The sequence below is a fragment of the Montipora foliosa genome, chromosome 13 (genome assembly GCF_036669935.1).
Source record: "Montipora foliosa isolate CH-2021 chromosome 13, ASM3666993v2, whole genome shotgun sequence".
Lineage (NCBI taxonomy): Eukaryota > Metazoa > Cnidaria > Anthozoa > Scleractinia > Acroporidae > Montipora > Montipora foliosa.
The window spans coordinates 23,743,188-23,755,687 of NC_090881.1; the positions used below are offsets into that span (position 1 = coordinate 23,743,188).

The following is a 12,500-nucleotide window of genomic DNA, read 5'->3' on the forward strand; positions in this document are numbered from 1 at the left end:
ATTGCCTGTTCAATTTTTAACAAAATTAACTGAAGAGAGTGAGAGTAACGTGAAGTGCTAGATTTCTATCCCATATGAACCATGTGAGCGTTAGCCCTACCGATGGAACTGGGCCCACACAAGGACAGAGAAAAACTCTGACCAGGGTGGAAATTGAACCCACGACCTTCGGGCCAGATCTCCGCCGCTCTACCGACTGAGCTACAAGGTCAGACGGGAGCAGGCCGTGGGAACTTCAATTTTTAGTTGGACAATCACAAGAGCATGCCGCTTTGCTAGAAATTTATTTTGAATTCAAAATGTTGCTCAAAACTTTCCCAAAATACGAAGAAAAAGCTGGAATTTTGCAAAAATATACACAGATGTACACAAATTTTACTCAAAAATGAAAAGCGCCGAATGCAAAAGAGGGCTTCACTTCGAAACGGTGCCCAAAAGGTGTAGTGAGAGTTTTCAAGCAAGCAACCGTGGACAACATTGGACAACATTCCTGTCGGTGTACGTTGGGTCAAACTGGCTTGGTCTGATTGGCTTAATTACAAATTGAAAAACTAAATATTCCGAGCTAGAGCCGATACAACGTAGATTTGATTGGTAATTCTTGCTCAAAATACCAAAGCGCAATCGGCACATGGCTGACAAGAGGTCGTTCAAGTACAGAGCCCTGTAAGGGCCATCTAATTGACACTGTCATTTTTCCGCTTACAGGGCTCCGCAAATTCGCACAGAAATCGATCCAGCCGTGCCTCGAATTGCCTGCAAAGAAGGGAATTGATAGCGTATTAAAAGGAACAAGCCATGTCAAACCGTGGCGAAGGCTCTCTACGCAATCTAGGGGTGGAGAGAGTTGGGTAATTTTCTATAAAGTCTCTCCTCCCCTCCCCTATAAGTCATTTTTTTGGGCGGTCATCCAACATGGCGGCCAACATTTTTTTGCGCCTATCCATCGGTAACCATCGAACACTCTGCTAGCATGGCTCAGATCGACTCAGTTGTAGAATGAACGTCCACGTAGAGCGATCATTTACAAATTAGATCCAATGTTTCGAACAACATAACTCATAGTAATCGATACTTTTGATTACGTACGATATGGAACCAGGAAGTAAGCAGCCCAGGGTTCGTAGCCGCTGAGATTGAAATATTTCCTACCAGAAGCAATTTTGCGGTATTTTATTCATTCTTCAAATAACAGCTGTTTTCGGTCGCTGATTTCTGATATCCATCCAGCTGGGTCTGGGATTCACATCTATGGGAACTAAAAAATATGGCTGCATAATATGCAAAGCTACGAGTCTTTTTCTTATTGGACAATTGGCGACCGAGGCTTTCAGGTGAATTGATACTATAGCAAGATAAAAATCGTGAACGCTTCCTGATTGTCCAAGGAAGTACTAATGGTGCCTCACTGAAACGTCTTTAACACGATTTCCCAGACTTGACTGGCAAGGAAGAAATATGGTTGACTTTTGCAGGAGAGCATTTCGTTGTGGCGTTCAAATTTTATTTTTTGTTTATTGTCTTCTGTTTCTTGTATTTGGTCGCCAAATCAGAGACTTAACCATGATTGATATTAGCGATCTAGGAAAAGCTGCAAGTAAGGATTTTCTTGTGGTATTCTTCGACAAAGCAGGTAAATAGTTATTGTATCGTCAAAATGTTAATGTTTCTTCTCAAATTGTTTCGATGAGCAACGGTAGCTTTTATTGCGATCGCCTTCCCGTTTCAAGCAATATATCATGTTTTTGTTTTTTTAATTTTATTTTATTTTAGGAGTTAGGAAATCATACCCAACGTTTGCAAAAGAGTTTGCTAAATCGTCGGTAGTTTTGGATTCGTTTGGTGTCGAATTAGCAAGGGTGAGAATTTTAACGATTAGGTAGTAATTTTTTATATGTGTATGTGTGAATAAACTTGGTAATCGATCAATCGGAAGGCAATTATGATATCAACACCTTCCACTCGAGGCTGTTTCCTTATTATATCTTCTTCACAGGTGGATTGTGCTAACACGAAACACCCGCGCTCTGAATGTTCTAGAGAAAAAAGTGTGTTCATGTACAGGTACATATATATTTACTGCCATTTTTCAGGGGGTTTGCTAAAAGCTGGCTCGCAGAGTCCAGCTGCCTATGGTCGGCCTGTGGCCTACTTCACAATTTGCGGCCCCACAGCCCAGGCGATATAAATTTTAACGCCCACTTCGGCTTACAGACACTTACCGTGACAGACTGGTTACTAACATAATAACACTGAGGAAGCAACTGCAAAGCAACAGCTTCAAGGTTCGCAGAGGATTGAAGTGATTGAGATTACAAGCTAGTCCAAACTCACTGTTGTCCAATTTGGACTGCAGTCTACCACACTCAAATGATGATCTTGCATTGCACATCTGAGCAAGAATTATGCTATGGTATACCACTGACCAGAAATCTGGAAACACTCTGTGGGGTATCGCACCAGGCCAGGCCATATATTACTATAAATCGCACGCAGACTAAGCAACGTGTTCCTGCTTTTTTGAGTTAGAGAAAGAAAAAGCTGAAAGAAGGGTCAAACCCAGGCAAGCAGGAACTTACCACTAGACTGCCTACCTCTGACTGTCAAAAGTAGCTAAATTGGGTTAACCAGAGTGTTACTTTATTAATTTGTTGCTCAGGCTGTGGGGCCGCGAATTGTGAAGCGGGCTGCCTTTTGGCAAAACCTCATTTTTCAGGCTATCATTTTACTTTTACCTTTTAGAAGTTTAAGAACTTTAAAGCATGGTTTCTTTTTATTTGCAATCACTTAATAAGATAATACACCTGATATAAATGATATAAATATTGTGACAAATTTGGTGTCCCTCCTTTTTTGTTCAGGAAGGACGATTCTGTTGCCCAGGAAAATTTTGATATGAGCCACCTCTTCAATGTCGATTCAATCGTTGCCAACTTGCTTCAGTAAGTATTCTCAGTCCACTGTAAGTCTGTGAGTTGTTCAATTTCTATCAGTTAAAATTATGACACTTTTAAAACCTTAACCCATTCATTCTTGAATTGCCCCCCTTTGATGAGTAACAGCATCTGGCATTAGACAGAGTAAAATTCATAAGTGTCACTCTGACTCAGGATTGATGTGGTTACTGCACCTTTCAATAACATGCAAACACTTAGATTCAAAGGTCAAATGCATTTTTTGCTACTATCAATCAAATGTTCGGCGGCTCCTCCCAGCTTCCGACTACATGAATTGTATGTTGACTGAACTGGGCTCAACGATGTGATTTGATTACTGCGCGCTCAACAGTAGTTGGAAGCTCGGAGGAGCCGCCGAACATTTGATTGACGGTAACAAAAAACTCATTTTGTCATTTGACCTTTGAATTAAAGAGTCCACATGTTATTGAAAGGCGCAGTAAAGGGGATATAGTTTTTAAGTGGACCAGTAGATGTTGTTAACCCATTCATCCCTGAAGCGGTCCCCATTGATGAGTCAATCATTTGGTGTTAGACAGAGTAAAATCTATAAGTATCACTCTCAGGATTGATGTTGTTAAAGGGGACATAATTTTTGAGTAGACCAGTAGATGTTGTTAACCCTTTCATCCGTGAGGTGGTCCCCATTGACGAGAAAAATCATCTGGCGTTAGACAGAGTAAAATCTATAAGTATCACTTTCAGGATTGCAAGGGTTAATAATAATTATTATAACTTCTGGGAACACTGTATTGGAATACAGCTGTCAACTGAAAGACTCCATAGAAGCCTCAAGACCCCCCACACATTCTCATTAATTTTGAGATCACATGTGTTTTTAAAGATAGTTGTCATTCACATGATCAGTAAATGCACTTTCAATTCTTTTTTATAAATAAGCCAAAAATTATAATAGTTTGCTCTTGTACGCAGCTTCTTTTAGATTTTTGCTTAATAAAGGGTATGTATGTATGTATTTATTGACTTCTGAACTGTCAACCTCCATTGACGAGTAACATCATCTGGCGTTAAGACAGAGTAAAATCTATTACATGTAAGTGTCACACCCAAGAGTCAATGAGTTAAGCAAACAAACTTTCAAAAAATTGAAGAAAAGTGAATTTTTTTTATTGCAGTGACACTTAAAGTTATCAGACAGTTGGGTGTAATTAATGAATTAAAACAGAAGAAAGATAGTTTTTTCACAAATTTATACTGTTTTAATTAATTTTCGACTTGTTTTAGTGTAAAGCAAAGTTATTATGAATATTAAGACAATAATTTAGTATTTTATTGAATGATACTGATACAGGTTTTTCATTGTTTGTATCTTTGTTGCAGCATTTCCTTGGAAGAGAGGTTCCAATACATATCTGGTAAAGGAAGCTTGAAAAATCTCATTTCTGAAGGCAAAGGAAGGGAAAACATGGTCTTCTGTTTTATAAAGGGACTTGGGATGAAAGGTGGGATGCGGAATTTGGGATTCTTCCCTGATGATGGAATTGTTCTTCTCTAAGACTTGTGAAAGGCTTTTTCCCCAACACTTTTCCCTTTTTTTTCAAGTTTCAGTTTTAATTCTTTCATCTCTCTTCAATGAATCATTAATTTCATATTAGGTCATTTGAATTTTTGGATTTCAACAATTTCTAGGGGAGGGGGATTAAACTTTTGACGAGGAAAGGTACCCCAAATGGGATTCAGACCTGAGTCTACAAGTTTTGTGCATTCATAGTTTACCTTTCATTTTACGACAAGGAAGCACTATCAGTGAATTATAAAATAATTAGGATAGTATGTGCACCCTCATTGGTCAATAGCTGTGTTAAGATGAGAGTGTGGAAACACAGCTGTGACATCACACTAATTTTGATTGGTTATGTGTTGTCAGACCCGCGTTTTGATTGGCTGGTAGTTCAAATATGAGTGTGTATCAAGAATATCTGTTTCAATCAAGAAGTAAATAAAAACAGCATTTCCTTCATTTGTCGAATTATCTTTGAGAAATATTTTATAAAAGCAATAGCCAAATCTGCTTCAAATTGTACTAATTAAGCATAGCCTCATCTAAACACTCGAGGGAGCTGGAAGAATTCTCGATAGTTGTGCAAACCCTTGACTATAACTGTCTCAAATTCTCCCAACTCCCCCTCTTGTTTACATGAAGCTATGGAAAGACGGAAAACATCCTCTATTGCTTAATTAGTACAGTTTGAAGCAGATTTGGCTGAAAAGAACTTGATCACTTGGTCCTTAAAAGGTTTTTGTTTCATTTCCACATATTTTTTGTAGAACATCGTTATTTCCTTGAGTCAGTTTACCACTCCAAAGGTGACACACTCTTTGCCATGACAACGGATGACAGCATTGCAAAGGAATATGGGTAGGGCATAAGTGATTTCTGGACAAGACTTTGCACTTCTGGGTGCAAATGTCTTATGTGAATATGTCTTTACAGCCTTTCCTCAGCAACATCTGCAGCCCTGTTTCTTTTCCACTGCAAGGACGTTACCAACAGAAAAGAGGACTGCCGCATCACTCAGTATCGAGGAAAATTTGAGCAGATTCCCCTTCTCAGATTCTTTCAAGCCCAGACACTCCCAAAATATGTGAGTACAGGTATACATATTAATTTTTTATCAAAGTCGTACGCCGTGCAGGTATGTCTCATGATATACTTGCCCGGACAAATTTTGGGTTGCCCGGGAAAAAATGCGGAAGTATACTGTGTAGAAAATGGTTGATAAAATTACTTGTAACTTGAGCATTCGCGTTTTATTTTACATTCTCATCAGAAATTACGAATTTTGACTTTGGAGTATTATGTTATTTGCACTGTGGGAACCCGAGTTACAGTGGTCCATATCTGCCACGGCAAAATGTGCTTGAATGTAGCTTACATTTAGTTACAATTCAACGACCCAAAACTTTCGACACTCCTGTCTAGTGTCTTCCTTTTACATGCTCCCAAGATTTTGTTTTCCACTTCGTAAGCAGCAGGTTTTCCCCACTTGTTTTCTTTTTTGCCGGGGGTGGCAAAACACCCTGTAACTAATGCTATATTATCAGCTGAGACCACGAGTCACCCTTTGCCTTGCTAACAACCATGTCAGCGCTGAGATACATGAAAATTGAGCCTGCTATCGTTTCATGGAAAATACCGTGTGTTCAAAGATGGCACCCAAACTTGAGATTTCATTGCTGAGGAAAAGCTGCTTGTTTATATCTTATTTTCTGGAAGTTTCTGTTGAACGAAAAGCAATCCGAATGAAAGTACGGTCTGTCTATATTATAGCACTTGATGACATTATGGTCGTCTGGTACGACCGGACAACTGTGAATGTGAATGTTGATCCCTGTGAGTAACTGTATCCTATTCATGTGTAAAAGATAATTTTGTGTTGCATTACAGTAATATTTAAACTATGATTTTCATAGTCTATCCTTTAGTTCACCTTCTTAGGAGACAAAGCTCAGTACATTAAGCCCTGTTTACATAATGTACATCAGCAATGTAAATGATCAACAAGTTTTCCTTGAGAAGAAATAATTAAATAATTATTGGTCATGTAGATGATGAACAAATTTTCGTTGACAAGATTAGCCCTGCCCACATTTATACTTAATGTTATTCAGTGAGTACTGACATAACAAATGTTTCAGTCCCTAGCTTTATCACTCCATCTTGCTTTCATTTCATCCTTCATTTTTTATACTTTGACAGCAATTAATGAGCATGAGTGTGATACTAGGAGCTAATCTCACTAATATTCCTTACTACATTTTCCTTGTTGTCCGTTTACACGAACAATTTCATCCTTGAAAATTTTTCCTCAGCACAGAAAAATTGTCAATTTTACCCTAATTGCATGATTGAGCAAATTCAGGGAAAGCTTGAACTAGGGCTTTATTAAACAACCATGTAACACACCAAAAGTCAGGCAGTTTATAAGTCAAGCATCCAAAACTTAGTGGCTTGAGGGTTAATACTAAGGCATACCAGTCTCTTACTGGTAATTGGCAAAATACTGATGTTTTCAGTTTGGTACTTTGTAGCTCAAACAATATGATGCAGTAGGAAATGCTGGGAAAATTCCTATGAAACTTTACTGCATGTTTTAACCCATTGACTCCCAGGGGTTCCCCATTGACAAGTAAAATTGTCTGGCGTTAGACAGAGTAAAATACTAAGTCTGGCCGGTTTAGGCCGGGTTGGACGTCAAAGGGGTAATTAATGTCTTGAAATTCCAAGTGATATCAATAATTATTGTGTTGATCCTAACAGGTTGTGCTTCCAAGCAACAGAACAACAGTCTATGATTTGCTGGAGCTACCTATAAACAGAGTGTTTGTCTTCAGTAATGGGACTTCTGATCTTGAGATTGAAGAACTGGAAGAGATGGTCCTGCATTTTCAAGGCTCTGTGGGAGTTATTCTTGTTGATGTGTACGTTTTAACTTGTTGACTGTTTGGTGACTGGAATAGGCCTAAGGATACAGACTGTAGGAATGCGATAAATGTTTCCAAGCGATGGCAGAGAAATGTGGAACCTTGTGGGCACTGAAAAATGGGATTTATCTTAGATGATTTTAGAATGTTTGGATTAAATGTCATACCTTCGAACTACATAATCGGAATTAAATTAATAAAGTTAGAAAGATCATCGCAAATATATGAAACAATAATTTAAAGAAGCATGAATGCAATAAGCAGTCTTCACTTGTTTTACTGGCTGAGCGGGGATGTATTTCAGGCTTGCTTGCAAATGATTAAGTTACTTACATGTAATGTCTAACTGCCATGATTTTTGTTGGGGACTACTGTATACATGTATGATATGAGAGACACATGTATACATGTATGAACTGCAAAATGAACTTTTGAGGTTAAAGATCTTAACAGTTTTGAACATGTCTTTGGCAAAGCTTTAAAGAAAAGTTTGAGAAATTCAGCCTTGAATGGGATTCAGACACATGATCTGCGCCTGTGGTAAAAGATATGACGTTTTTTACAAATCTAGCTGGGAAAAATAACTCTTAACACTTTTGCTTTTAACTCATTGTCCCCAATAGGAGTGAGACTTAATAAATTATCTCACTCTGTTTAACACCAGACGATGTTACTCAACAGTGTGGGGCAGTTCAGTATTCAATGGGTTAAATCATCATGTAAGTAAGTGAACCAGTTGTTCACTCTTAGGGCACGTTCGATTATCCGTATTCCGGAATAGGAATATGTGGAATAGAAGTTAGAAATCCTTCGCCTTTAAGGAGATTCCCATTAAAATTGTCAAACATCCGCAGAAATGCTATTTTAAACGTATCTTTATTATCCTTGTTGCTTCAAAACACCAAACACACAGTTTTAAATCATCACTCCACGTATTCTTATTCCGGAATAGGGTCAATCGAACGCACCCTTAATAAGGGCTGCAACGATACATTTTCTCATGGTACGATTCACATCTCGATATAGGTGCCACAATACGATACATATCTCAATACATCATTACATAAATAATTATGTACAACGGGAAGACATTTTCTGACGAACAGCGTGTTTTGTCCGTGGGTGTGCAAGACTTTGTTAGCTGACAATTAATGAAATGTACACATCTTGAAAAAGACATGGGGCAAATGGTAGTGCTAGTTATCTGCGATGTCTGTACGTGTCAGATCGGAAGCTTTACGAAGCAAGGATGGATATTTCTTGCCCCTGTGTTTAATAACTAGCTACAAAAGGGTTATTTTTTATGTAAGAAGTCATTAAAGACAGTGATTTCTGAATGTTGATGAATAATAATGATAATATCACAACATGTTGCTTAAATATACAACGTAGATATTCGTACCTGGGCAAAAAAAAATCGCAATTCACCAGTGCACCGGTGTATCTTTGCAGCCCTACTCTTAACCCATTGACTCCCAGAGGTTCCCCATTGACGAGTAAAATCGTCTGGCGTTAGGCAGAGTAAAATACTAAGTCTGGTTAGTTTAGGCCAGTTTGGGCTTCAAAGGGTTAATACGCAATGAATCTTTTTTTTAGCTATCAACATAAGGATATGCTCTCTTCCTATGGCTTATCAGAAGACACTAACTTCCCAACAGCAGCATTTGTACCAGTCAAGGACAGAGATGATGACTTGGTAACTACCGTAAATAACTTCCATAGCAACGTAATTAAATCTTATGTATTTGAGGACAAACAGTATCTCTAATAATTATAATTATTGGTGTTAGAAGTGCCTATCACGTCACACTTTTCCACTTTATTTGTTCTCCAGAATCGTCCTACACTGTAAATACATTCTTTTGTTTTTAGAACCTTTGGATTGAAAATGTACTTTTTTATTTTCTTTGAAAGACGGAAAAAGTGGTTATACGTTGATCCATAACCGAGCAATGAAGGGGAATGGGTTCAATACCAGGTTGATGGCACAGACTGCTTTGCATTGTGGTGGTTCTTTGAAAAACAGCAATGCAATCAATAGGCAATTTTCGAGTTCATGTCCGCCTTCTCTTCGAAGCGAGTGCAAGTGCAAAGTTTTTGTGATTGTAATTGTAATTAGACAACGTTTCCTTTACATTTGAATGAAAACTAATTTTCATAATAAAATCGTCAAACTTAGGGCGCGTTCGATTGACCGTATTCCGGAATAGGAATACATTGAATAGAAGTTAGAAATCCTTCACTTTTACAGTGATTCACATTTAAACATATCTTTATTATCCTAATGTTGCTTCAAAACGCCAAACATACAGTTTTAAATCATCACTCCATATAATTATTCTTATTCCAGAATAGGGTCAATCGAATGCACCCTTACACTCGCTTTGAAGAGGCGACAGACAAGAACTTGGAAATGGCCTATTGTATTCTCTATCAAGGGTCTGTATAATGCAGCCATGGGAAAAATTATCTGAGCGGAGATCTATGAGAAACAAAAGTGAACCATGTATAACATTGTGTCAAAAAATTCAGTTTGAACCAAGAACATGATCTAGTGGAAGGTGAGCACTGTCATCACACTGGAAAACCTGTGCCCCTTGGATAAATGACTTTAAAGTTTGTTCCAGGACTCCATTGTTTTGCATGAATTTGTTTTATTTTTCTAGACTTACGTGGAATTGTATCCAGAGAATGTTGCCGTCTTCACTGTACATAATCTCAGGGATTTTATTAAGCGATTGGTGGAAGATTCGTCCAATGAATATCAAAGAATAGGTTTGTTTCATCTCCTGGATTAAAATACAATGTACTTAATACTTTTCCTCTAAAGACAATATTTATGGGGTCACTGTAGTCAAGACATTTACATTAATTGTAAATTAAGTTAAAAGTAATTGCATGCAAATATCTTTTGTCACTCGCATGATTTTCCTTCATTTTAAAATACACAAACATTTACATTCCTTCAAGCAGGTAGAAAGATTTAGGTTTTCAGCACTTACATGTACTGTGATGGATGTTGGTAATACTCGTACCACATGATGTTTTAACATAACACTGACCTGTGTTTGAGAAAAATGGAATCTTGGAGATTAGTACTTCGAAATGGAGAAGTGATTGTCGCCCTTATCTTGACAATAATAATATTATTATTAAAGACACCTGAACAATTCAGGTGCCTTCAACGGCAATCGAACCCATAACCTCTGGGCTGCAATACTCTACCAACTCATCTTTGAAGCAAATTGACCTGCTCCCAACTGAGTGGCTTGACTTGGCTCAGTTGTTAGAACATTGCTCCGGCCTCGCATTCAGAGGCAGTGTGGCCCAGTGGTCAGGGCGCTTGCCTTGAGATCCGGGGATCCCGGGTTCAAGACCCACTTTGACCAATCGTTGAATTTGTTCCTGGTAATCCCTGGTTCAACTTCCCAGCTGCACTTGTAAATAACCAACTGGTTTGCCTCCGGCCAGTTGGGATCCTTAACAGTTGTTGTTATCAGTCTGTTTTGTTGTGTTTCGTTGGCCCTGAAAGTAAGTATGTATGTATGTATGTCATGGGTTCGAATCCTGATGAAGGCACTTGAATGTCCAGATAAGTCCAACTTTCTCAATTCATCTGTAACCCGCACTTTAAATAATTATACATGAAGGCTGCTCTACTGTATGTATCATTGGTCCGATCGAATCTGGGCTACGCTTCTCAACTCTGGGCCCCTCAATCTCCAGCCCTGATGATTGAGGTCGAGAACATTCAAAGGAGAGCAACTCGTTTCATCTGCTAAAACTTTGAACTCTCCTATAAGGAGCGTCTACTTAAACTTAATCTGTTGCCTATGAATTACTTGCTAGAATACTTAGATATTGTCTTTCTTTAAATGTAAGGCTTGTCTAATTAACTGAAATCTTGGTGATTTAGTTGGATTTTGTAGTGGGCGTTCCCGTCGTGGTTCGTCAGGTTTCCTTCTGAAGAATAATTTTGCTAGAACCTCCCTGTTTCGTGACTCATATTTTGTACGCATTTCTAATTTGTGGTATGCTATTCCAGAGTATATTAAATCTGAATTCTTGCTAGAATCATTTAAGAAGAAACTTAAGTCATTTTTCTATAAAATACTCTCTATTGTTTTTACCCAAGACGACATTCACTCTTACAAGTTACTTTGTCCAAAGTGTCATTGTCTGAACATATTTACTAGTTGTACATGTTGAAACGTTTCATACATTTCTACTGTTCTCTATCCGTTTCATTTTCACAATTTTTTTTTGTATTTACAATATTTATGTAGTTTGTTACCTATTAAGTCGTTTTTTTTTTTTTGTAGCAAGGGGTGCTTGCAAGTGGGTGGCTTTGTATCCTTTTTCTTTGAGGGGTTGGGTCAGGTAATTTACCTATTAGGGGACTTCGTGTCCTATTGTATAATTACCTGCCTTTTGGCGAATTCATTAAATAAATAAATAAGTAAATAAATAAATAAGAGTAGTACTTCTAAAATTTTAATTTTATGTCAAGCAATACTATATGCACTATACATTGGTTGATCAAGTCTTTGACTTGTCAACTGTGGCTTCCCATTTATAACTTCAGATGAAATTTTTTCATTATTTTTTCCTATCACTTTGCAGCTGATGGCTCTTCCCTGCAAAAACTTCAGTATGCAGAGTTTAGTGATGCAATAGAAAGTTCTGCAGATACAAACTACCTTTTGGCTTCAGGCATTTTACTGGTCGTGTTTTGTCCTGAAGGTATGCAAAGAATTTGGAGAGTTTTTGGACGTGAAAGTTTGTAGAAGTGGAAGTTTGTAGAAGTGGAAGTTTGTAATGCAGAGTTCTGGAAAGATTCCTCAAAATTGTGAAGAACATTCAGGGAACATTTCATCACATTATTCTTACAGAACATTTGTCACTTTGAAGATACAAATTCCTGCTAAGTCTACTGGTTGTCATTTCCTGGTTTTGAATGGGCTTTTTTATTTTTTTATTACAGATCACGAATCATGTAGAGCATTTTGCAAAACATTACGACGCGTAGTTCGAACTTTTGACAGAGTAGGAGAAGGAAGACTGACTACTGCTTATGTCAAAACATCAGAACACAAC

General features: G+C 37.9%; 1 protein-coding gene across 1 annotated transcript in view; it reads left to right on the forward strand.

Moving 5' to 3' along the window:
- The first annotated feature begins 885 nt into the window (after positions 1–885).
- LOC137982611 (thioredoxin domain-containing protein 16-like) overlaps positions 886–12,500 on the forward strand; it is a 24,960-nt gene continuing 13,345 nt past the window's right edge. Inside the window, exons 1-12 of the mRNA XM_068829734.1 lie at positions 886–1,633; positions 1,774–1,859; positions 1,997–2,064; positions 2,862–2,942; positions 4,299–4,420; positions 5,247–5,337; positions 5,413–5,563; positions 7,240–7,400; positions 9,000–9,099; positions 10,070–10,178; positions 12,027–12,146; positions 12,388–12,500. The exon at positions 12,388–12,500 is cut by the window's right edge and continues 9 nt beyond it. Coding sequence (XP_068685835.1) covers positions 1,459–1,633; positions 1,774–1,859; positions 1,997–2,064; positions 2,862–2,942; positions 4,299–4,420; positions 5,247–5,337; positions 5,413–5,563; positions 7,240–7,400; positions 9,000–9,099; positions 10,070–10,178; positions 12,027–12,146; positions 12,388–12,500 — 1,377 coding nt within the window. The 5' untranslated portion in view covers positions 886–1,458. The remainder of the gene's footprint in view (positions 1,634–1,773; positions 1,860–1,996; positions 2,065–2,861; positions 2,943–4,298; positions 4,421–5,246; positions 5,338–5,412; positions 5,564–7,239; positions 7,401–8,999; positions 9,100–10,069; positions 10,179–12,026; positions 12,147–12,387) is intronic.